At 43.7% G+C, this 26,567-nt stretch overlaps 1 protein-coding gene across 1 annotated transcript in view; it reads left to right on the top strand.

Moving 5' to 3' along the window:
* LOC126355748 (uncharacterized) overlaps positions 1-25,045 on the top strand; it is a 76,536-nt gene extending 51,491 nt beyond the window's left edge. Inside the window, exons 3-4 of the mRNA XM_050006137.1 lie at positions 1,043-1,299; positions 23,905-25,045. Of these exons, the coding sequence (XP_049862094.1) occupies positions 1,043-1,299; positions 23,905-23,974 (327 nt within the window). The 3' untranslated portion in view covers positions 23,975-25,045. The remainder of the gene's footprint in view (positions 1-1,042; positions 1,300-23,904) is intronic.
* The last annotated feature ends 1,522 nt before the right edge of the window (positions 25,046-26,567 follow it).

Genomic DNA, 26,567 nt, shown 5'->3' with positions numbered 1-26,567 from the left:
TATATATATATATATATATATATATATATATATATATATATAATCTCCCCCCTCCCCGCCACCCTCTCTTCCCTCCAGGGCTAAACTGATAATTCCTTGATGCCTCAGTTCCTATCCCCTCAGCTGCTCATCTGCTCTAATAAAGTTAAACCATAAATCTCTCCCTCTCTCCAGTTCTGTCTGTAATAAGCTGATCCACGCATCTGATGTTTATTTAAAAAAAGTTAATTTTATCCGTAGTGGATGCTGTCAAACTCCGTGACTGTTCCTGTATGGGGTTGTAGAAAAAATATCCGCTACCAGTCATAATAAAAGGTTGTTTATTCGTCACACGACCGGTTTCGGGCTTGCGCCCATCTTCAGGTGTTTATACATACGTTTACATGTTTGTACTGTTGGAGATCACTGTACCAATACAAAAAAATTATTTTCTGGTGACTACACAAATACTAGTGGGACAATTGTAAGTGGTAAGGCAGCATTTGACGAAAATATATCTGTGCTTTCAAAAAGGTGAAGCTCCATTATTACAGCTATGCCGTGATGATAGTTACACAACAATGTTGGTTTAGACTTCCCTACATCACTGTTACGTTGTAAACAGTTGCCTTTTATAACCTTCAGTACAACCATAAATATAGTACATTATAAATAATGTATGTGCAGATGAATTTAATCATTAATTATTTATATCTCATAGGATATGTTGTTTCGTGTAAAACTACTACGATGTTAATTTACTGTTAGGTGATAAGCTGAAGCAGCTGTAAAAGGCAGAAAACGTGATCCACGAGAATGAGAATGGATGTGTCGAATCAAAACAAGAAAATAGAATATTGTGATCGAAAGTGGTGTATTATTAACAAAACTACCCACAGGCTGGTGGGTTACAGCCAGGGCCCCAGACAAAATGTTTGTTGATAAATGAAATTAATATGTATTCGTGTGCAACTTAATATCCATAGCGAGCATGACATCGAAATTGGCCACCGGCGGCTCCAGGCTGTAGCTGTGTGACACGTCACCTGTTGCCCTGTTGCAGAGCTGGTGTCGCCAGAGGCGCCCCCTGAGGCGGCGGCTGAGGCCGCTCCCCTTCCAGGTGGTCCCCCAGGCCCCCCTGGCCCCCCAGGCCCCCCTGGACCTCCTGGGGCACCCGGCCTGCCTGGTCCACCAGGACCACCTGCGGCTGCCGTCCCACCAGGCCTGGGACCACTGCGGCCGAGGCCACCTGCTGCGGCCTTCCCGACACCACCGATGCAGACGACGACACCGGCCCACCCGACACAGCCGTGTGCGCAGGTAACTTACTTGGAAAGACTGCCTTACTCTGCTGCCTCTCAGCTGCTGCTGTTGTGGCCTTCAGTCCAGAGACAGGTTTGATGCAGGTCTCCGTGCTACTCTATCCTGAGCAAGCTTCATCTCCCAGTAACTACTGCAACCTACATCCTTCTGAATCTGCTTAGTGTGTTCATCTCTTGGTCTCCCTCTACGATTTTTACCTTTCACGCTGCCCCAAATTAATAAATTGGTGATTCCTTGATGTCTCACAACATGTCCTACCATCCGATCCCTTCTTCTAATCAAGTTGTGCCATGAACTTCTCTTATCCTGAATCCTATTCAATACCTCCTCATTAGTTATGTGATCTAATCTTCAGCATTCTTCTGTAGCACCACATTTCAAAAGCTTCTATTTTCTTTTTGTCCAAACTATTTATCGTCCATGTTCCACTTCCATACATCGCTACACTCCTTACAAATACTTTCAGAAACGACTTCCTGACACTTAAATCTATATTCAGTGTTAACAAATTTCTCTTCTTCAGAAACGCTTTCCTTGCCATTGCCAGTCTACATTTTATATCCTCTCTACTTCGACCATCATCAGTTATTTTGCTCCCCAAATAGCAAAACTCCTTTACTACCTTAAGGGTCTCATTTCCTAATGTAATTGCCTCAGCGTCACCCGACTTGATTCGACTACATTCCATTATCCTCGTTTTGCTTTTATTGATATTCATCTTATATCCTCCTTTCAAGACACTGTCCATTCCGCTGAACTGCTCTTGCAAGTCCTTTGCTGTCTATGATAGAATTAAAATGTCATCGGCGAACCTTACAGTTTTTATTTCTTTTCCTTGGATTTTAATACCTACTCCGAATTTTTCTTTTGTTTCCTTCACTGTTTGCTCAATATACAGATTGAATAACATTAGGGACAGGCTAAAACCCTGTCTCACTCCCTTCTCAACCACTGCTTCCCTTTCATGCCCCTCGACTCTTAAGACTGCCATCTGGTTTCTGTACAAATTGTAAATAGCCTTTCCCTCCTTGTATTTTACCCCTGCCACCTTCAGAATTCGAAAGAGAGTATGCCAGTCAACGTTATCAAAAGTTCCCTCCAAGTCTACAAATGCTAGAAACGTTGGTTTGTCTTTCCATATTCAATTTTCTGAGATATGTCGTACGGTCAGTATTGCCTCAGGTGTTCCAACACTTCTACAGAATCCAAACTGATCTTCCACGAGGTCGGCTTCAACGAGTTTTTCCATTCGTCTGTAAAGAATTCGCGTTAGTATTATTAAACTCATAGTTCGGTAATTTTCACATCTGTCAACACCTGCTTTCTTTGTGATTGGAATTATTATGTTCTTCTTGAAGTCTGAGGGTATTTCGGCTGTTTGATACATTTTGCTCACCATATGGTAGAGTTTTGTCAGGACTGGCTCTCCCATGGCTGTCAGTAGTTCTAATGGAATGTTGTCTACTCCCGGAGCCTTGTTTCGATTTACGCCTTTTAGTGCTCTGTCAAACTGTTACACGCAGTATATCTCCCGTTCCATCTTCATCTACGTCCTCTTCCATTTCCATAATATTGCCCTAAAGTGCATCGCCCTTGTATAGACCCTCTACATACTCCTTCCACATTTCTGCTTTCCCTTCGTTGCTTAGAACTGGGTTTCCATCTGAGCTCTTGATATTCATACAAGTCGTTCTCTTTTCTCCAAAGGTCTCTTTAATATCCTGTAGGCAGTATCTATCTTACCCCCTGGTGAGATAAGCCTCTACATCCTTACATTTGACCTCTAGCCATCCCTGCTTAGCCATTTTGCACCTTCTGAGACGTTTGTATTCCTTTTTGCCTGCTTCATTTACTGCATTTTTATATTTTCTCCTTTCATCAGTTAAGTTCAATATTTCTTCTGTTACCCAAGGATTTTCAGTAGCCCTCTTATTTTTACCTACTTTATCGTCTGCTGCCTTCAGTACTTCATCCCTCAAAGCTACTACCCATTCTTGTACTGTATTTCTTTCCCCCATTCCTGTAAATTTTTCCCTTATGCTCTCCCTGAAACTCTGTACAACCTCTGGTTTAGTTAGTTTATCCAGGTCCCATTTCCTTAAATTTTCACGTTTTTGCAGTTTCTTCAGTTTTAATCTACAGTTCATAACCAATTGATTGTGGTCAGAGTCCACATCTGCCCCTGGAAATGTCTTAAAATTTAAAACCTGATTCCTAAATCTCTGTCTTGCCATTGTATAATCTATCTGAAACCTGTCAGTATCTCCAGGCTTCTTCCATGTATACAACTTGCTGCTACTGAGTCTGTAAACTGAAGAGTGAGAAAAGCGTTTGGTGAGGGAAAGGCGTTCCTCTCGCAAATGGAACAAATTAGGACAATTGAACAAGAGACAGGGAGATAGTGACAGAGGGATTTACGTATGATAAATCCTTTCCCTCGAAAATTCCGTCCGTTGCACGAGGGTCACTCCAAAAGAAACGCACACTGATCCTCATCAGAGCAGTCTGAGTACTTCCGTCCTGTGGAATGGGAAATGTGGAAGTAGGGAAGTTTCCGCCATCCAGTGTTTGACAGTAGGGCGGTGCAGACGACGACTTAATCTCATTGGCTGCGCACATTTCATTGAAATAATGTACAGAACACTTGAAAACCGAACGGCATTCCGACATAACGCGCACCAGAGCTTTGTTTGCCTTTTCCCGGTATCTGTTGTTCTCAGATGAAACTTCACCTTGTTGGCGTTGTGTGGCTACCAGAGTAATTCTGTTGCATTATTACTATTTTTCTGGAGACAGATCCGCTATTAATGAAAATAAGAGAGAAAATCCGATTTGGTGGACGTTATAGATCACATCAAACCACCTCCGGTTTTTTAAAATTCATGTTGTATTGAACCTCCATCGCTGAAGCTGCATTAAAGAACATATACAGAACTCACTAGTGCCCATTTTCTTTCCACAACAAACAAGGTAGCATCTTTCCTATAAGGAAAGCGAGTGACATTTTTTGTAAAAACTTGTAAAGTTAACGAGTTGATTCACAATTGACCACACTCTTCAGTTGTACTGTTCCGCTTAATGGCAAAACCTAACAGAAAAATATAGGTTAGGCTTCAATAACGAAACAAAAATGTGAATCAAATTGCAAAATCTATTTTCAGTTACACACATACCTACATTATTCTGATGATTTTTTTTTGGTTCAACTTGCCGTTCCTACATGCCTGTAGAGTGTTGGTTTTTCTTTTCTCGAATATGTTGTGTGTTAACACAGATGTGACTAATTTTCATTCGAAACTGTGACATTTGTGGTTGTTTTGTTCCGAACATTGCAAAGAGTTTACCACGGTTCTTGTTAGTGTGGTGAGTAAGAATTTCCTCAAAAAAGAACTTACGTAAGTAGGAACTGAAATGAATGCTTGTACATCAAACTGTAACGTCATCAATGCCTCTGGGGAAACTGGACAGTTTGGAGACAGATGGGTTAAGTTACCTGAGCCGACGATTGCTCAGAGTTGTACTGCATGACGTAAGAGTGGGTTTAGATTCCCAATCACGCCACGGCGTTACCTAAAATGATAATTTAGTGACTTTATGAAGTATTCCATCGCCACTTGGTGGAACATGGGTTATGAAAGACAGAAATACCCGGTATTAATGTTCCATAATACTTACTTCATTTTTCGATGTGAACCGGCTTTCTAGGCCTTTATCTGACACCTTAACACTAAAAAACTGAAGTCGGAAATTACCAGGATCAGGGAAATGACATGGAAGGACTAGGCCCCTTCAGCTAACATCATTTAGCCGTTGACAAGATTAATATATTTTGTTAGTTAACAGGCCCCTTTGAGAAACAGTTGACAAAATTGATTACGCATTGCAAACATGAAGGCGTTCATAATGGCAACTGAGCCAGTTGTTGAATTACAGTAATAATAATCTCAAACCAATTCCAGAAATAAGACCTGAACAATACTGACTTTAATTTTATTTTCAATTAAACAGTTTTAAATAATTCACCCAACTGAAGCAGTTCCAGATAAATTTATTCACAACATTAGGCAGACGACAAAATATTTACATAAAATTGTATCAAGAATACAATACGTATTAAACAAAGGGAAAACATCCTGTGCGAAGCCAGTTAATCAAAGACCTCTTGACTGACAACCAAATTTAATTTACCGTACAAGTCAGATAACGTAAGATACTCAGTTTGAACACACAGCCTGGACGCGCAACTGCAACCCAGTAAACCACACTAGGAAATACTCGAGGGCCGATCAGACCGTCTCAAGTAGCGGCCTAGTCCGCAGCTCGTGGTCTCGCGGTCGCGTTCTCGCTTCCCGAGCACGGGGTCCCAGGTTCGATTCCCGGCGGGGTCAGGGATTTTCACCTGCCTCGAGATGACTGGGTTTTTGTGTTGACCTCATCATTTCATCGTCATTCATGCGAGTGGCGAAATTGGGCTGAGTAAAGGTTGGGGATTTGTACGGGCGTTGATAACCGCGCAGTTCAGCGGCCCACAATCCGAACATCATCATCGATGCGGCCTAGGAAATAACCTTTGCTAACAACGAAGAACGCTGTAATTTCTTCCAGGAAGGAATATAAGAAACAACTCGCTAGGGTCTTGTCATCAACTGGACTCATAATAAGCTTAAAAGGGCTGGAAAATAGTGACATCAAAGCCCACAATCTTCTAAAACACCGTGAAAACAAATACTTAACCTTAGAAACAAGTGATTTTTCTTGTACAAGAATTTAAAAGAACCTAGATAAGACGTAGGCCCCTACTGTTCCTATGCACACCAGCTCGCCACATTTCATAACCGTAACAGTAACCATGGCAAATTTTTTGAGAGAGGAAGCTGGGCAGCAGATCAAGACAAGTTACTTAAAAATCACACAGACCAGACAGGCCAATACACTATACCTAAAAACACGGAGCCAAGTAACAAGGTGTGCATGACAACTCAATGGACATATATACACATCTGTTTAAACAGCTTGCAGAGTGGGAAATCGGTGCACAGAGCTGAGCAACTAGTTGCGCACATCATCAGCGAACTTTGCCTTTGCCTCTGCCCAGTCCTGGCGAAGAAAACTGGATGACGACCCGGAAAAGACGTGCGTTGTTCCAAGCACTGCTGCTGGCGCTCCCGACTCCACACTGTGCAAAATTACCTATTAATTGCCTTCGCCGCTCTCTTCGGAGGCCTCCCTATGGAAGCGAAGGAAGTGACTCTAGCGGCCGCTTTCGAAGACTAGGTGAGGCAGCAATAATCGCGCAAGGGTGTAATCCGTGGTACACGAGCTAAACATTACCGATAGTGAAAAGAGCCAGTCCATACAACATTACAGTTTCTATCTGTACAGATATTACACACACCAAAAAGTTTTGCATCTCCCCAGTCCCAGAACTCCTGGAGATAGACGTTGACTGTCGATACTGTATCACAGACAGTCCCATTGACTGGGCGGGTTTAGTGGCATCTCTGAACAAAGATGTAAACAACCTTGAATGAGCAGCGCCTGTTAGGACGGGGTCCGACAGCAGATCAGTTCCAGTCATTCAACCTGGAAGGAGGTACAATGCTTGTTTTGTCTGTAGTTCAACCATGCCTAGACGGTCAATACTCCTGTTCGATCGCGTCCGCGTTGTTACTTTGTGCCAGGAAGAGCTCTCAACAAGGGAAGTGTCCTGGCGTCTCAGAGTGAGCCAAAGCGATTTTGTTCGGACATGGAGGAAATGGAGAGAGAGATCGGAACTGTCGATGACATGGCTCGCTCAGCCCGCCCAAGGGCTGCTACTGCAGTGGATGACCGCTACCCACGGATTATGGCTCAGAGGAGCCCTGACAGCAACGCCACCATGTTGAATAATTGTTTCCATGCAGCCACACGACGTCATGTTACGACTCAAACTGTGAGAAATAGGCTGCATGATGCGCAAATTCACGATCTCCTCACCGATGAGTGTCGCATATGCCTTCAACCAGGCAATCGTCGGAGACGTGTTTGGAGGCAACCTGGTCAGGCTGAACGCCTTAGACACACTGTCCAGCAAGTCTCACGGTTCTGACCAGTCTTTCCTGGAAGTTGCTTTGCTTCTCAAGCAAATGTTGGAATTGACAATCCCCTCCCGTATTTTCCCGCCCGTCGTATTGTCAGCTGGCTAGTTTATATACAGAAAGTATCAGGTTGGGCGAGAAAGGAACTTCTCCCTCTTCTTTTCCAATCGTCAATCATCACAGTACACGATTTGATTTCTTTTGAGAAGCAAGCGAAATAAAATGTGCACTTGAAATTACACTCACAGTCGAATTTACCTGTAAATTGAATTCTAAAATCAATTATAAAAATCGAAAAGAAATTTAGTGGATATATCGTACTGAATTCATTACTGAAAAATGATATCCCTGACATCGCAGGATCGATAACAAATTGGGCTGGATGATCTGGGTGAATTCGGCACTATTCAGTGGTCACACAGTCAAGCTGAGGTGAACAGCGTCCATGTGGTGTTGAATTGTACATAATTCACGCTCCAGTTTCAAAACGCAGAAAAACGAGAATCACCGCTCAGAATGACCTCAAATTTGAACAGCATATTATTCACCCAGGAACAAATTACGTAGTGGAACAAAGGACAATTCAACGAAAACTGAACCGGTTGAAGGAGCTGCAAGCGTCAGAATGCGCACACCAGTAGACGCGCGGTCCACGTTTGTTTCCTGGCGTTGAGTCAGAGACAACCAGCGTGACTTGTCCCCTTGAATGGCTGCGCGGAGCTGGTAAAGCTTTTTTACAAGAATAGTGTCTGCACCACTGGCCCTGCAGAAGTTCCATACACTCAAGGGTATGAAAAAGCTATTGGTCCAACGTGTGTTAAGTGTCTCAAGAAAACAACAAAATTCTTGACGTGCAATATTGCAGAGGGAGGAAAGCAGTTGGTCCGACGTCTGTCGAAGATGGGCCACAGCATTGCAGGAGGGGTCAAGCCGTGATGTGCAAACATGCAGTGCATGGGAATCGCCCGCACGTTGCAATATTTTATATTGATCTCATAAAATCACCTATGTTAAAGAGTTGCTTTCTGTTGACTTGCCAGCTAGATAAATGTTCTCTCTGGAATTTCTTGCTCTGATGGAAATGGACAGTGAATGGCCATGGAACATCCTGTAGGTAGACGAAGCCCATTCCTATCTCCATGGAGATGTCAATACGCAGAATTGCAGAATACGGGCAACGAAAAATCCATGCGCACATTAACCGGTACCACTTCACTCTGCAGACGTGACTGTGTGGTGCGGGTTGACGGCATCATTTATCGTAGGGCCGTATTTTTTCGAAGAGTTGCGTCCTGCGAGTCCATTTATCTGTATCGTCTCTGGAAAATGCTACACGTGTCTTCTGTGTACCATTATCATTCCAACCATTAAACAAAAACCGGGGACAAAAAGAGGAAATGGGGCAAATACTGTCATAGAGTGCGAAGGGGTCACGACGAAACTCCATCTGCTGTATCGTCAAGGTATGACTTCTCGCAATGACAAAGGTAGATCCCACGGTGTACCGTGTACTGTTCTATCATTGTCTTGTAATGTTAGCTTCTCTTACCCGTGATGATCCAGCTGCGTGGAGGGTCGTGGAAAGCACTCCACAAATAATTGTAAAAATGTTGTCGATAGTTTGGGTTACGGAGGATCTTGCAATGTCGTTCCTGCAAATAGTTCCAAAAGTGTAAAGTGGCCTTAGTGCCGTCTTGAAACAGATAAAGCACTGCATGTCCACGAAGCCACGTCACGGCATTAGTTTTCGTGCGAGAGTAATACGTCTCATCCGAGAATAAGATAGTCTTGGGGTCGATATGATTCGGCGTCACTCGAAGGACGTATGCTGACATTTGCTTCACTAAGTTCCACACTGCAGTAGACTCGGCACAGCTAAGACGGTGTTCATAGTTGTCTTGAACGCCACAGCTCGTGCACTTGGGTGAGGCTACCATATGGATCGCATGTAGCCTTGACCTGATCACCTGTTTGCCGTTGACAGTGATATACCACAAAGCTGTGACGTCAGTGTCCAGTGTTACGTGGTGAATTGTGCCCCACAATACTCGCCAGTTGACGTTCGGGTGCTTCCTCTCCACGACGTTATCGGGTCGTCCACGTTGCATGACCCGATAAACCGTCTTTGCCGTCGCCAGTTGAGTCACCGGTAAGGCAAGTCGAACGTAACTGAGTTCGAGGTAAAAAGACATCGTAGTAGAAGAGCGAGGAGAGTACGTTGTGAATCGGCACAGGTGGCAACAGGGAGGGCGGTGCTAGTTCTTCTATCAACAAACTCGTCAGACTGTCTGAACGGCGGTGCCATAGTTTGACTAATGTGCTCACAAATAGGGCGACCGCTCTGTCATAAACGTGATAAAGGCCAAGCCCTCCCCAATCCGTGGGAAGTTTGAGTGTCTCATATTTGACCTTGAAAAGCATTCTTGAACTCACGAAGGACCCAAAAGCAGCAAATTTACGGTGAGCTAACATCACCAGTATAGGTAATATCTGGGCGAAGTGCGGAATGCGTGACGCTAAATGTGTGTTGACATACTGGGTCTATTGGACGATGTCAAGGGCTCGTAGGCGGCTGTTGGCAATCCCAGTCCGAACATTTCGTAAAAGCCGTCGAAAGTTGTGAGCAGCGGTTCGTCGTATATAGCCTGTAAAATCAATGCCGAGACATTTCAAAGTATCTCTGAGCTGTAAGGGGGTGACACTGTCCTCAGACAATCCGACCCCGATGTTCACCTCCACCGATCTTACGACGTTGATAAGACTACCAGTGGCCATGCTATATGTTGCTATCCAATTCAGTGTGCTAGCGGTATTGTCGCCGTTGCGGATTACAATCACCAGGTCGTCAGCGTACGCTTCACATCGGAAAGTGTGGCCTCGTAACGTCGTACCCGTTAGTCGTTGGCGCAGGCTGCAGAGGAGTGGTGAAACGTCCCCTTTGAAAAATTTATACAAGACTGATTTATGTGAAACGTCCTCTTTAAACAATTATACATGAATGTGCTTAAACTGACACAATATTTTTAGCGCAACGCAATCTGACTTTCCAAAATCCCCACGACGGAATGGCCCTGACTAACAATAACCTATACGTTTCACAAATCACTTACCTCACAAAAATATTCGTTTCTCAAGCTACTGCAATACAGCGAGCGCCACTACTGCCAGCTAAATAAAAGATTCAAACTACTGAAGGCACTAACTACTGATCGGCATAGTTAGCAAATGAAAGATTTTAATACAGAACAAACAATATATTTACCTTAATCGTCATAATATATATATCAGTTCGTGACACCAATCCTTACAAATTTCAAAACTCCGCCATCTCCCTCCCCACGTCCACCATTGCTGGCGGCTCACCTCCAACTGCGCAACGCTACGCGCTGTTAACATCCAGCTGCCGCTGCCCAACACTACAACGGCAGACAACAATGCAAACCAGCCACAGACTGTACACAGCACAGCCAGTGATTTTCTTACAGAGCGCTACGTGGCGTTGGCGTTACCAATAAAAAAACCTAAACATCCTACTTACATAGCCCCCATGCTCCCCACAAAATAATTTACAAATTGTTTTGGGCAGTGGCCAATACAGATTTGAAAATTTTTTTCATAATTACAATAACAAAGAAATGAAATGCACACACTTATCGATACAATGTTGGTCAAAAGCTAAAATTTTCTCACAGTCCATAAAGACAGTCCTGATCATTCATCAAAGTAAAATTGCAGTGTTTTTCTCAAAGTCTGAGTAGTAAAAGAAAATGCACACAGAAGTAGTGGATTTCCATGCAGTCTTGAAGAAGTAGTGTTGTCCTTCCAACCGAAATACAGTGCTGACTCTTGACATGCAGACAGGTAATGGGCCACAACAGAGCAAACCCACAGCAGAGTCAGTCGAAGTTTTAAAGAATATTGGTAGGTAGGTCGTCACAGAGTAGACCCATTGTAGTCCTGGTAGAGATTACGGTATTGGTGGGCCACCAGAGATGCAGACCCACTGTAGACCTTTGGTATTGGTGGGTCATCAAAGGTGTAGACCCACTGTAGTCCTTGTAGAGATGGCCAGCAGCCATATGTTTGACTGTGCAGGCGCACAAGCACCATTGAAGAGTCTTGCGGATAATATAGCAAGTCTATAACCACCACTTGTGCAATCACAAAAATTGTTTTTGAAATGTCCTTAGAACCAGCAATGCTGCTATCCAGTCCCTTGCTGAATTATTAACACACGTGCAAACACTATCAGTCCCTACTTCTCACATATTGTCCATATACTATGACCAACAGAAACGTGTGCAGTGAAATGTAATTTACAAGTTACTTAATTTGACGAACTGGTGTCAATTACAATTTTATAACATAAGAATACAATAACAAAGGTACAAAGGTACAAAATACATCTTTAAAGAACATAACAATACAGATAACATTTGCAGTAGTACAGGCTTTACAAAAGAATCGAAATAGCAAATACATCAGTGTTACAAAAATTACGACGTAAGTACATACATAAAAGATCAGAATAACTTTAGAAACACCAACTTCACACATGAGCATTAGAACAAAACAGAATAAATGTGTAAACACCTTTACGAAGGAGATAACATATTATTAATGCAAATTATATTTGAGGATAACAGTATTCCTCATCATAGTTCATGTAACTGAGTATTAGAAAAATTCTGCAACATAAGTCTTATCAGATAAACATATAAAGACCGGAAGAACATAAATACACAAGGGTACACGCACATGGCGGGATAGCACAAGGAAAGGACAGGGTTTGTTTTCAGTGTAACATTTGGTACTGCAGTCCAAACCAAAACTTCATTCCATAGATCTTTCGTCTTATTTAAACATTTGTTTGCACCAAAAAAATCCAATCCCAAAAATCCTATCCAATCATGCTTTCTGTATTTATATGTTCACATATTTGTTACCTTATTATTTATTTTCCAGTATCTTACCTAATCATTTATTTCCAAAAAAAATCCTACCTATACCTGCTTTCTGTACATTTTTCGTATAACCTCTCAGTGCATTTCTTCCAATTCATCGCAACTCATTCTTTTTATAGCCTACCCCATCTTAAGCTAACTTAAAGCTACTGAGCGCAGATGCTAAACTAAGGGACGAGGCAATGCAGCAGCGCAAAACAATTAATACAAACAACAATGAAAAAAATGGAAGTTGTCAAAGCAAGCAGCAATATTAAAACTAATATAAGGCAATTCGCAGCAAACAAGAAAAATAAATCAGTCGTAAAACTAGCTTAACAGAGAAATACAAAGTGAAATTTAGTAGCACTATGCCTGGAAAACAGCAGCAGCAAATGCAGTAAATTATATCTAAACAAGACAAAGCTGAAGCAGAAAAAATATTACAGTAAAAATGTTTAATACCTATGTCACATCTTAACACTAGAGTGATGCATCACGAGAACATACGCTAGCAGATAAGTTACCAAATCGTAAAAAAATTATTTATGCAGTTCCTGTGAAGGGAAATGTCTATGTTCCCTCGTTTTCTTTGAAGTAGATCATAATTTTTTTTACTGGATCTGTAGGCATGAAATAACTATTAGTACAACTATTAAATTTTAACCAATGTTGCAGTGTAGCTAGAAACTAGATATTAAACAAAATAGGCAAAGAAAACGTGAAACGTCATTCGCTAGCCATAAGGCATTTCATAATGCAGTAAACAATCTTCCAACTAGCAAGACAATAGACCTGAAGCGTTGCTCATCAATTCATTTCAGTAAATATCATACATTAAGAACTCTACAGTGTAACGATGTTTTCAAGTTTGAGGGTGTCGTATTTACTATGCTTTCTACAAAGGAATGTCAATAGCGAGGATAATGGCCTTTTTTTCTTTTTTTTCCTTGTGCCTCTGAAAGGCACACACTAATGGCTTGTTTCCAGGTAGCTGTCGCGCAGCTGGGTGCCCACGACGCATCGCGTGCAGGTGGTCACTTAACTGTATTACCGAAATATTTACGACTGCAGTTTCCGCTACAGTGACAGTCTCATATAAAAATATTTTCACAGGTTGAGAATTTGCGTTACAAATCTGTAGAAACAAAATCCTTTAAATATAATAGTGTCCAAAAAATTTTCACCAGCATTGTAATACATTCACGCATGTACATACATTTCATAACTCTTAAAGTACGATTCTTGGTTTCCAACAACCACTACTCATTATTCCTTACCTTATTCGTCGACACTTCTTCAATATTTCATCATAACAGATATGTAACATAACCAAACAACTCATATAGCATCAGCTTAAACATACCTCAGCAGCATAATTGACATCGTCGTCGTAATAATATCATAACACCTCAGTCAAATCTCAAAAACGTCATAGCTTTCTGCAATAATTCCAAAACCTAAAAAAATACTCTGCTCGTGTCAAAAGGTCATATGCCTCAAACATACTTCAAAAATCATGATCCCATACCAAATATGTCATTCAAAGCTCTCATAGTATCACAATGGTTCCGAAAAAATATAAACAGTTCACAAAGTACAGACAAAATACAATTTCGTAAGTGTGAAGTTATCCAACTGTGTAATTACGTAAACATCTGTCATTGATGTAGTAAAATGAATGTTTATCTCTCCCAGTTAAATGATCAGATAGCTGTGTAATTAATATGTTAGAGAAATATGGTACCGATGTGTAAAGTTGTATAAGCAAATACCAATGTTTGCCAAACACATGGTACACAAAGTAAGCGTGTACCCCCCCTGAGGATTAATGTAATTATATCCTCATGTGTTACAGATTAAAGCAATGGAATGAAATGTATAACGAAAAACTTTGTATCATTGTACTTCAAATATCTTTAAAAATAAATGTTTAAGTACGAAATTAATCACTCAAATACGTGAACTGTAGCGCTAAACTGTACGTCTTGTTATAAGATAATCTCTGTGGAAGTGTTGTCCTCCGAAAGCTAAGTTCTGCAGAAGTTAATGTACTTACCTCATGATAAACAAAAGTGAAATGCTTTGCATATACACTCCTCGAAATGAAAAAAGAACACATTGACACCGGTGTGTCAGACCCACCATACTTGCTCCGGACACTGCGAGAGGGCTGTACAAGCAATGATCACACGCACGGCACAGCGGACACACCAGGAACCGCGGTGTTGGCCGTCGAATGGCGCTAGCTGCGCAGCATTTGTGCACCGCCGCCGTCAGTGTCAGCCAGTTTGCCGTGGCATACGGAGCTCCATCGCAGTCTTTAACACTGGTAGCATGCCGCGACAGCGTGGACGTGAACCGTATGTGCAGTTGACGGACTTCGAGCGAGGGCGTATAGTGGGCTTGCGGGAGGCCGGGTGGACGTACCGCCGAATTGCTCAACACGTGGGGCGTGAGGTCTCCACAGTACATCGATGTTGTCACCAGTGGTCGGCGGAAGGTGCACGTGCCCGTCGACATGGGACCGGACCGCAGTGACGCACGGATGCACGCCAAGGCCGTAGGATCCTACGCAGTGCCATAGGGGACCGCACCGCCACTTCCCAGCAAATTAGGGACACTGTTGCTCCTGGGGTATCGGCGAGGACCATTCGCAACCGTCTCCATGAAGCTGGGCTACGGTCCCGCACACCGTTAGGCCGTCTTCCGCTCACGCCCCAACATCGTGCAGCCCGCCTCCAGTGGTGTCGCGACAGGCGTGAATGGAGGGACGAATGGAGTCGTGTCGTCTTCAGCGATGAGAGTCGCTTCTACCTTGGTGTCAATGATGGTCGTATGCGTGTTTGGCGCCGTGCAGGTGAGAGCCACAATCAGGACTGCATACGACCGATGCACACAGAGCCAACACCCGGCATCATGGTGTGGGGAGCGATCTCCTACACTGGCCGTACACTTCTGGTGATCGTCGAGGGGACACTGAATAGTGCACGGTACATCCAAACCGTCATCGAACCCATCGTTCTACCATTCCTAGACCGGCAAGGGAACTTGCTGTTCCAACAGAACAATGCACGTTGGCATGTATCCAGTGCCACCCAACGTGCTCTAGAAGGTGTAAGTCAACTACCCTGGCCAGCAAGATCTCCGGATCTGTCCCCCATTGAGCATGTTTGGGACTGGATGAAGCGTCGTCTCACGCGGTCTCCACGTCCATCACGAAGGCTGGCCCAACTGAGGCGCCAGGTGGAAATGGCATGGCAAGCCGTTCCACAGGACTACATCCAGCATCTCTACGATCGTCTCCATGGGAGAATAGCAGCCTGCATTGCTGCGAAAGGTGGATATACACTGTACGAGTGCCGACATTGTGCATGCTCTGTTGCCTGTGTCTATGTGCCTGTGGTTCTGTCAGTGTGATCATGTGATGTATCTGACCCCAGGAATGTGTCAATAAAGTTTCCCCTTCCTGGGACAATGAATTCACGGTGTTCTTATTTCAATTTCCAGGAGTGTAGATATCGTAGTTACTACGCTTATTGCCGTGATGAAGTAAGTACTGTACTGTAACGTATTGTTGCGCTACAGAAAAGACTATCTCATTGTAGCTATACCACAAAGTTACTACTAAAACATGTTTTCCTTTCCAGAAGAATTCAGAAAAACTGTGCAGATATAAAAAAGATACACCGCAAAAGCACAATGTAAATTGTGTCACACATTAGTAGCGTCGTGATATAATCGTGTAGCTATCAATGAAACCAAATGCTAAGTCATCTTTAATCTCACAGAAAGTACTTCAAATAAAGAATGTCTTTTCAACTAAACCAAAATGTTGCATTAAAACCTCATAAACTGTATATGTTCTAAGTATGTAAGCCTTATAGCCGTTACGTAATCGTGCAACTAACAAGCAAGAATGTACTCACACAATAACATTGTGACGTCTGTTCACTGTAACAATGCATTCGTAATTTCTGTTTAAAAATATTCGCTAGGTTCTAGACATTATAGTTAACTTCAAAACATTGTTGCATGTTAAGTTTCTCAGTGTGACAAAGCATACTAGAAATGTGAAGTGAAATTTTTGTGGCAAAGACAAAGTTAAACAGCAGATTATCTCTCAATAAACGGTTTAACATGTGAAATATGGTGCAATCCTTTACTCTTCATAGTACTCAGAGTTTCAACTTGAACGCAATTATCATGCGGTAAACGTCGGTAGAGAATACTGGAGTTTTTCTCAAGGTTAGCGCCTATGTTATTTTTGTCTGAGCCAGCCGGCGCACGCGGCTGCCTGCGGTGCGAGTCATTGTCTCTTTGTTGGCGTGCGCCGTTATTGGCATTAGGAGACCTAACTTCTACAAATTCACCTTGCCGAGAGGGCCAAGCTCTGTTTGAATTTCGCCAGTTCTAGTGCAGTTCAGGTCTGTCGTTACGATCATATCGTCTGTCGTTACGATCATATCGTCTGTCGTCATGTCGGTAGATTCCATTGTTTCTTTTTTGTCGGTCACGTGGTGGAGAATTTCTCCCTGAATCGTAACTGCGCGCTGGGTCGTTGCGTCTTAAGTTATCCTGTCTCCCTTGATAATAATAATAATTTTGGTTCCCATATTGTCTGTTTCTCTGATTGTCTCTGTGTTAGTCATTACCGCGGAAATGCGATCTTTCTCTGTAACTATTATTTTGCCAACGGTTGTCATGCGGGTGGTGTCTGTTTTGGTCACGATTTGTATTGTGAGAATAGCCTTGTCGAGTCCAGTTATTATTTCTTTCATCGCGGAATTGCGACGGATGTGACCTGTAGTGATTGTTTTCCTGTTTTCGCATCCCGCGACTGTCTGTGTCAATTTCTAATTCTTGTAAGAGTCCCTGAAAAGCTTCAATGTCGTCTTTGCAACGTCATGCCAAAATATGTCGTAAATGTTCAGGCAATTTCATTAAGCAAATGTGGATGAGTTCTGTGGGGCTGTATGGGTTTGAAAGATATTGATTCTTATGTAACATGTCTTCAAAATATTTCACAAGACTGGAAAATTCAGATTGTTCGAAATGTTTCATCATTATGATGCCATGTTTTACTCGGTCTTGTGTGGCTTGAGACCAATATGCTGACAGGAAGGCATGGTAAAATTCTCCTTCACTGTGGCAATCGTGAATGACCGATCGCATTCTTAAAGCTGGTTCATCCTCCAAGTAGCCACACATAAATTCTAATCTGTGTTCTAATGACCAGTTGGGAGGAAAACAATGAGAGAATTGATGAAGCCACGCTTGTGGATGAATGTCGTTGCCAGAATTCTTAAATGTTTTGAATTTACGTGTAGTAATGAACAGCTTATAGTCAAAATCATCATGTCGGCGAGTCGCATGTCGGTCATTGTTACATCGTTTCGGCGGTTCCATCTCAAAATTCAGTGTACCTTGCCAATTTCTTTCATGATTTCCGAAATGCCCTGTGTTATTATTTTGTGGTTGTTCTGTATTGCTATGTCCCTCTTCCCGTACTGGGACGCGAGTGTCCTCTGAAATAAGTAATTCTTGTATTACTTGAGCCAACTGATCTTGTACTTCCCGCATTTCTCTTTTGTACTGTGTGTTGATTTGATTTTGATTCTGTTTGAATTTTCTAATTTGTTCATACTCTTCAGTGTCAGTGAAGGCTACAGGTTTTGTGTCATTCAGAGCATCATCTACCTTTGTAGATAAGTTAGTGAACTGATCTGAAAGTTCGGCTACTTTATCTGATAGTGAAATTATTTCCTCTGTGTGTCTTTCTGAACCAGTTTTCAGAGTATCTACTGTGTCTTTTAAGTTCGCTTGAGTTTTTGCAAGTTGCGTAACCGAATCGGTAGATGCAACTGAGTCAATTTTAGCTTGCAAGGTCTCATGATTTTCATGAACAATAGTTTGCAGTTCTGTTATGGCTGCTTGATGATTCTGTAATGTATTTTCATGCAGCGAAAAAATAGGTTGGAAATGCACACAAATTTGTGTTTTTACGTTATTACAGACTTTTTGACATTTCGATTCGATGTTATGTAACTCATTAGTTAAATCTTCACGTGTTTCTTCAAGTGTGATGTCTAACTTTTGAAGCTTTTGCTGTGTTTGTCTCTGATTTTGTTCCATTGTGTCTAACTTTTGAAGATTTTGCCCCATTTGTTTCTGATTTTGTTCCATTTGTTGCATTAATTGCAATAATAATGTATTAGTGTCTGGAATCTGTTTTTCTATGCTTTTTGGCAGTGCATTTTCACCGGCAACATTTACATTTTGACAGGCAGAAAATGTGTCTTGACTCATTTGAGAAAACGGTGAGGCCCATAACCTAAGTCTACAGTATTTTCAATATTGTGTTCTGTCATTTTGGATTCCTGAGGCGAGCTGTTGCCGACTGATCGATCGATAATGCTTCCCTGTTCACTACTTGTTTCATTGTCTACACCATTATTTGCCGCCCGCTCCATTTCCCTATGCATAGTTACCAAATTACTACTTTGAATGTCTGTTAATTCATTACACAGTGGTGCTGGTAAGCTACGCTCGTCGTCACTATTGTTTCTCAGTTTACTTTGGAGCCTAGTGTTACGTTTTTCACACGCCATTATTGTCACAATATTTCACACGGTAACACAGAAAAGCACAATTTGAAGAGCAAAAATAAGAGAACACATTAACATAGCACTGAAAATAATATCTAGTTAATTGCAAGCGCAGCTGCAAAATACTTCGTGCAAATCTACATGCATGCCACAACTGTTTTACTGTACAACAATGAAAGACTAAAACTACAAAGGAGATTCTCTCTACAATTACGCGCTAGCAATAAACAAAATCTACACTTATTACACAAACCACAAGAAAAAAAATCTGAAGATTCCAGTGAGGTATCCTCGGCTAAGGGTCGACATATGAAACGTCCCCTCAGAAAAATTTATACAAGACTGGTCTATGTGAAACGTCCTCTTTGAACAATTATACACTAATGTGCTTAAACTGACACACAATATTTTTAGCGCAACGCAATCTGATTTTCAAAAATCCCTACGAAATAATGGCCCTGACTAACAATAACCTATACGTTTCACAAATCACTTACCTCACAAAAAACTTCGTTACTCAAGCTACTGCAATACAGCGAGCGCCACTACTGCCAGCTAAATAAAAGATTCAAACTACTGAAGGCACTAACTACTGATAGGCATAGTTAGCAAATGAAAGATTTTAATACAGAACAAACAATATATTTACCTTAATAGTCATAATATACATATATCAGTTCGTGACACCAATCCTTACAAATTTCAAAACTCCGCCATCTCTCTCCCCACGTCCACCACTGCTGGCGGCTCACCTCCAACTGCGCAACGCTACGCGTTGTTAGCATCCAGCTGCCGCTGCCCAACACTACAATGGCAGACAACAATGCAAACCAGCCACAGACTGCACACAGCACAGCCAGTGATTTTCTTACAGAGCGCTACGTGGCGTTGGCGTTAGCAATAAAAAAACGTAAATATCCTACTTACAGTGGTTCCATGGCCACAGCGTAAAGTGGACAGAGGGCAGCCTTGGCGTATCGATCGAGAAATGGTGAGGGACTGCGTAGGTCGGCCGTTGACGATCGCCTTGACGACAGTGACGAATGGCTGTGGGTACCGCATATGTTGGAGGACCGATTCCAAATAGTCTTGGCCTACTCTGTCGAAGTCTTGACTGAAATCGATTGCCGCCAGTGCACCCTTCAGACGAAATTCCCTCGCCAGTGAGATCAAGTCACGATATTCACTGAGTGCTGTCTGAATATTATTGTCCCCTCATAATGACATTTGATAGGGTGAGATAACGTTTCGTAAGGTCTGGTGTGTCCGCGCCGCCAACAGTCGAGAAAAGATCTTAAAGTCGCAGTTCAATAGCGTCAACGGGCGGTCGTCCTGCAGCTGTGAGCCACCGGACGGTTTGTGAATAGGAATAATCATCCCTTCCACAAGAGCCGCAGGGAGCGGCACTTGCGAGGATAGTAGTTCGCGACAGATGTGCGTGCATTGGGTGGATAATAAACATTGAAAAGTCCTGTAAAATTCCAAGGGGAGGCCATCAGGACCCGGAGACATGTTGACAGTTCATTTTCTGATGGCGTCGATCATTACGTCTTCCGTAATTTCTTACATCAAGGTCGCTTCCATCGCCGGGGTGACGGTGCCGTAAATCGTCTGAGGTACGTCGTCCTGTACTGTCGGATCTGCCGTAAATCGTCAGAGACGTCCACCTGCACTGTTGGATCAGGGGTCTGAGCGGAATAGAGCTGGTAATAATGATCGTAGAACGCTGTTTTTGTCTTGTTGCGTGGTGAGGCGTCGACTGTCTTCCGTGTCGATGAAGCGTATCAGCGCTCGTTGGCGTCGTTTACGTTCACGAAGGACGTGGAACATCGACGCGCGTTCGCTGGGTATCCGATCCTGCGTCCTCGTGCGGATGACACCCCCTCTAGGTGGCGTCGCATATGATCAAGGACCTGAGCCAACGCACGGTGGACCGCCGTTTACCGTTCCGGCGACGGCGGCGTAGCATCGCAGTCACGCAGTACCCTGAAGTAAAAGTCGAGTGTGTGTCTACCCCAAGCAGAGTGGTCGCGACCGTAGGTTATCAACATTCGTCTCAGTGCCGGTTTGGCGCAGTCCAACCACCAGCGGATCGTTGTGGGATATGCACGGAGGAGATTTTCACACGAATGCCACGTGTCCTCAACAGCTTGGCGCCAATCCGGGTAAGACAATTGGGCAATGTTTAATTTCCACGGGCTGCGGCTTCTCCACAGTAGTTGCCGCCGCTTGGTGACGGCACAAATGTAAGCTGAGTGGTCCGAGAAAGCTGCAGGCCATAGTTCCGCATCCTGTGTTCCACCGGCGAGAGAACGTGAGGCAAATCCGGTCGATGCGACTGGAAGAGTGAGTGACTCGAAGTGTGTAAATCCCGTTCGGTGGCCATTCCTCTTGCCCGGGCAGAAAGAGGATATCGTCCTCCACTATCCCTTCCCGAAGAAGTACAGCGACACCGCTGCCTGTTGGGGAAGCTGGAGAGACGCTAGCATCGTAACCGTACATGCCTGGGAAGTTGTCGACGTACACTTCCTGGAGTAGGGCTATATCGATGGAAGCAGAATTCAACATATCTTGAAGCAAGGATAACTTAGCGCGCGTCTGTATGGCGTTGTTTATAGTCACAACGCGATAAGTTTGAGGTTTATCCATAGCACCCGTGTTGGCCATCAATACCCTTGTAAGGTTGTCTAGACATCGTATCTGATGGCGGGAAAGGATCAACACTGGTGGGGTAAATTCCCGCGCGTGTCTTCCGACACGAGGGGCAAGTAGTTTTCCTCAATGTCTTCCGCCCAGTCGCCATGAAATACCGTCAGCTGTTGATGGCTGCTGCGGCACTCGGCGCTGACTCCAACGGCTCTACTGGCTGGGAATCGGCAGCGACTGTCTGCTTGTGATCCTGCTGTTCTGTGGGGTCGGAGGGGCTGAAGCCGTCACCACGGCGATCTTCTGGGTGGGATTTTACTGCGGCGACTGTACCGCCGGCACCGTCGTCGGAGTGTCCGCAGTCCATCTCAGACGATCGCTGGAAATATTCGTCTCTTGTGTTTCCGCAGGGAACGCTGTTTATGGACGTTTGTTTCAGTAACCGAATGTAGGTCGATTTATTCAGCTGCTCCGGTGTCTGGTAGAAAAGCCGCTGTCGGCACAACCCTTGGCTCAATGTCCATCCTGTCATCCATGCCGCCTTGCAAGGTCTGTGATTATCTTCAGGTGGGGGCGCCGTTGTAGACGCTGGATCCGGTATTGCAGAATCCATCATGGTCTCGCTATCGGGGGCGGCTATCGGACTAATGTGGTCAGCATCGGAAAGGGTTGCTGCCCATGCAACCCGGGCATAATTGAGAGGAAAGGTCGTCACGGTAGAAGGGGCATTTGAGTAAGTTGTCTTCGGAGACAATCCGACCGGACGTGCCCTTCTGAGCCACAACCGGAGCAAGTGCTTGGCTGGCCGTCGTACATAATGATCGCCCTAGAGCCGTCGATGACAAGATATGATGGTACATGTTTGGTGAGTTCAATTTTGATCTGTCGTACCCCGTAAATAACGGGGTATGTTGTAAAGGTGGTCCATTTTCGGCCATAAGGCTGACCACTGCCGTAAGGCTGGAAAGCCGCGGTGACTACATCCGATGGTACTTCGAAAGGGAGTTTGAAGACGCTTATCTTATGGGGGCCAAGCTCTGAGTGATCGATAGAGACCGCCCCAATGAGGCCATCAGCATGTTTGAATTTAAGATCGTTCGCATGTGCGCGCACGATTCTGTTGCGCTCCTCGTCACTTACTATTGTAAGATGTCGTGGTCTCCTGACCTTCATTGCTTGCATATTCTGCCCTCACAATAATATTCCGCACATCAAGACGCTTCATTCGAACCCAAACTCGATAAGATAGTCAATGTTGTATGAATTCATGTAAACGTGAAAATAACTAATAAATGGCGCGCACACACACACACACACACACACACACACACACACACACACACACACACACACACACACACACAAAATTCCAGACACGACGGTCACAGGAGCTTTTAGTTAGAGAGAGGCAACCGCACGCCAGGAAGCCAGTCCCAACCCATCTACGTCGGCCGGTGGCCACCCGTGGAGCGGACAGCGTTCTCCCGAGGGATAGGAGGAACGACCCCGTGTTCGGCTTAAAAGCAAATTCCGCCACATTGTGTGGAAGCATCCAGCCTACGCGTTCTTTCCACACAGCACGCAGTTTCAGAGATTTTCACAGGGAGACAGCAAACGCAGATACTACATATTTCCGGATTGGTCGCCTTAAACGAAACATTCTTCTCCCGTCTTAGAAGAGCAATGCTGATTAGCAGACGATATTTCTGACGGCTTGAGCTGAAGGAGTAATGGAAGAGATCGAAAGATATACCCCTTCACGTCTGGCGTGGAGAGGCGCTGCTCCGTTGTCGCTCTTGGAGCGTGGGCAGTGACTGACTCTAAACTAGCGACAACGAAGTAGTAAACAATTACGGGCACTTGCGACCGCGCGGATCGGACGTAAACAAGACGTCTTCGCTGCACCGCTGCGGAAAGCAGACTGTCCACTTAACCACGACACCGTTGTTCCGCCACTGTGCTCGTGGACCGTTCACTGTTTGTTTTGCCTTTTTTCCACAGTTCAGTACATCTTCTTGCTGCTTTCATGCTTGATCTGTGTTCAGCATTTGATGGGCTATTCGCTGGACCATTTTTCCACAAAATCTGAGTGGGGTGCGATGGGGAGTTTCCCCTCTTGTAAGCTGCGGTTCCCTTTCTAAAGCGTTTTGAAACTGGAACTTTTATTATTAACAGTCTGCACACCTAGTGTTTGCTGCACACCTTTCAACAACCCTTTCTTTCTTCTAGCTGTAGTTGTTCCCAACCTATAACTGACTCGTTGCTAAGAGTCTGGTGCATCTCACTCGGGTGAGAGTTGTGATGTGTGTTTTGTTTGTGTGTGGCCAGAGGTGCGAGGACCCTGAGCTGGCGCGTCAGGAGCTGCAGCAGTCGCGGCAGCTGCACGAGCTGCGGGTGAAGCACGAGGAGGAGCTGCACCGGCTGCGGCTGCAGAACCAGGAGGCGCTGCACCAGGAGCGGCTGCGGCTGCTTCGCGACGGCTGTGCGGTCCAGCCGCGGGTCGAAGCCGCCGCCGGCGCGGCAGCGCCTGCGACCACTCCCGAGAACGCAGTCTGGCGCAGTCGCCGCGGCCTGCCGCCACCCTAGACCCACACCACACCACACCACACACCACACCACACCACACCACACCACACCACACCACACCACACCACACCACGCCACACCACACACTGGCCATTTAAAATCAAAAAGCGTATCCTACACCTGGCCATGTCCATATATTAAGCGCTCACAGACGATTGCTCTCTCATAAAACTCATACAGTATACAATGAAATGCACAGTAACACATCTCTTTACGTTAGCTGGACATGTTCTAATCATTGCACGTCCACCTTAAGGCATGTCTTATAACAAACATTTTTGAAGACTTGAAGACCGAAAGTTTTTATCGAAGACAACTAGTTTAAGTGACCATCTTCAACACAAGACTACACCAAGTTCGTATTCTTTGACCAGACAGTAGGTGCAACACAGTAATTGACTGCCATCTTTTGACTTGTTGATGGCTTATGGAAAAGATAGTACACGAACGAGCACGTAACAGAGGATGCAGCTAAAAGCAAACATTCATTTCGCGCCGGGCAACCGTCCTTAAATTTAATGTAGCATTGATTTGAAACTCACTGTCTGCGAATAACATGCTCATTTTACAACAGCTTTCAATGGTTCCATGATGCCATTCCTTATTTGAAAGTCCGTTGTGCGATCTCTACTGCAGTCCCTTTCTCGCTTCTTATGCACGTACCGTAAGGAAGTATATAAACTTTACATAATTTTTTTATGTTAAGAGTGGTTGTCAACAAAGAATAAAGGAAAACTCTTCTCTCTTTCAGAAAAAATATATCCACAGCCAAAGTAAAAACATTACACGAGCATTATTTGTCATCAAGCGTTGTTTAAAAAGTATTGTAACCAGACAAATCATCTGGAAAGAAATAAAGTACCAATTAATTTGTCATTCACAATATTGTCGCTGAACTCAAGTAAGAAGCATGCGGAAATTGTTCTGTTTTTAAATTTTAAGTTGAAATTTGGATTAAGCAAGGATACATTGTCTCATAAAAATACAAATTAAAAATTGTATCTTATTGTTTTTGAGTCATCAGACTTGTAACTGCGTGATGCTGCCTGCCCCGAGTTCCGCTGCTTATGCCAACCTCTTCGTCTCAGAGTAGCACTTAAACTATGTCCTCAATTATTTGCTGGATGTATTCAGTCTGTTTCCCTCCACAGTTTTTAGCCTCTATAGCTCCTTGTAGTAGCATGGAAGTTATTCCCTGATGTCTTAACAGATTCCCTGTCATCCTATCACTTCTTTTCACTCTTCTCCATATGTTACTTTCCTCGAAAATTGTGTGGAGAAACTCCTCACCTCTCACCTTATCATTCCACTCAATTTTCGACATTCTTCTACAGCACGTCTCAAATTCTTTACCAGTTTTCCAACTGTCTATGTTCCATTACCATACAATGCTCCAAGCAGTGAGAAGAGTCTTCCTCAAATTAAGATTTATGTTCGATAATAATATATTTCTCTTGCTCAGGAATGACCTTTTTTCCAGTACTAGCCCGCTTTTTGTGTCCTCTTTACTCCGCCATGGGTTATTTTGGTGCCTAGGTAGCAATTCCTTAACTTCGTGATCCCCAATTCTGATAAGTTTATCGCTGTTCTCATTCGTGCTACTTCCCATTACTTTTGTCTTTCTTCTGTTTACTCTCAACGCATATTCTGCACTGGTTAAACAGTTCATTCCATGAAACACATCCTCACGTTCACTGAGGATAGCAGTGTCTCAGCGAATCTTAATATTGATATCCTTTCACGTTGAATTTTAATCCCATTCTTGAACCTTTATTTTCATCATTGCTTCTTCAGTGTATATATTGAACAGCAGCGGCGAAAGACACCCTTTTTAATCCCTACACTTCGGTCTAAGTCTTCAACTCTTATTGTTCCCTCTTGGTTCTTGTACATATTGTATATTACTGGTCTTTTTCATAGCTTAAGCCTAATTTGCACAAGATGTAGAACACATCGTACCATTTTAAATTGTTGCACACTTCAAGTCGACGAATCCTATGAACGTGTCTTCATTTTTCTTCACTCGTGCTTCCATTATCAACCACACCGTCAGAACTGCCTCTCTAGTATCTTTACATTTGTTAAAGCCAGCCAAACTTATCATTTAACACTTCCTCAATTTTATTTTTCATTCTTCTGTATATTATTATTGTCCGCAACTCAGATGCATGAGCTAATAAGCTTATTGCGCAGTTATTCTCGGACTTGTCGGCTCTTGGTTCCTTCGGAACTGTGTGTATGATGCTTTTGCGACCATCTCGTGGTACATCGACAGACTCGTACATACTTAATACCAATGTGAATAGTCATTTTGTTGCAACTTTCCCGAGTGATTTTAGAAATCTGATACCATATTATCAATGCTTTCCGCCTTATTTGTTCTTAAATTCGCAATGTTCTTCAAA

The sequence above is a fragment of the Schistocerca gregaria genome, chromosome 3 (assembly GCF_023897955.1).
Source record: "Schistocerca gregaria isolate iqSchGreg1 chromosome 3, iqSchGreg1.2, whole genome shotgun sequence".
NCBI classification, from domain to species: domain Eukaryota; kingdom Metazoa; phylum Arthropoda; class Insecta; order Orthoptera; family Acrididae; genus Schistocerca; species Schistocerca gregaria.
The sequence above is the reverse complement of the archived record's forward strand: the minus strand, read 5'-3'. Positions and strand labels throughout refer to the sequence as shown.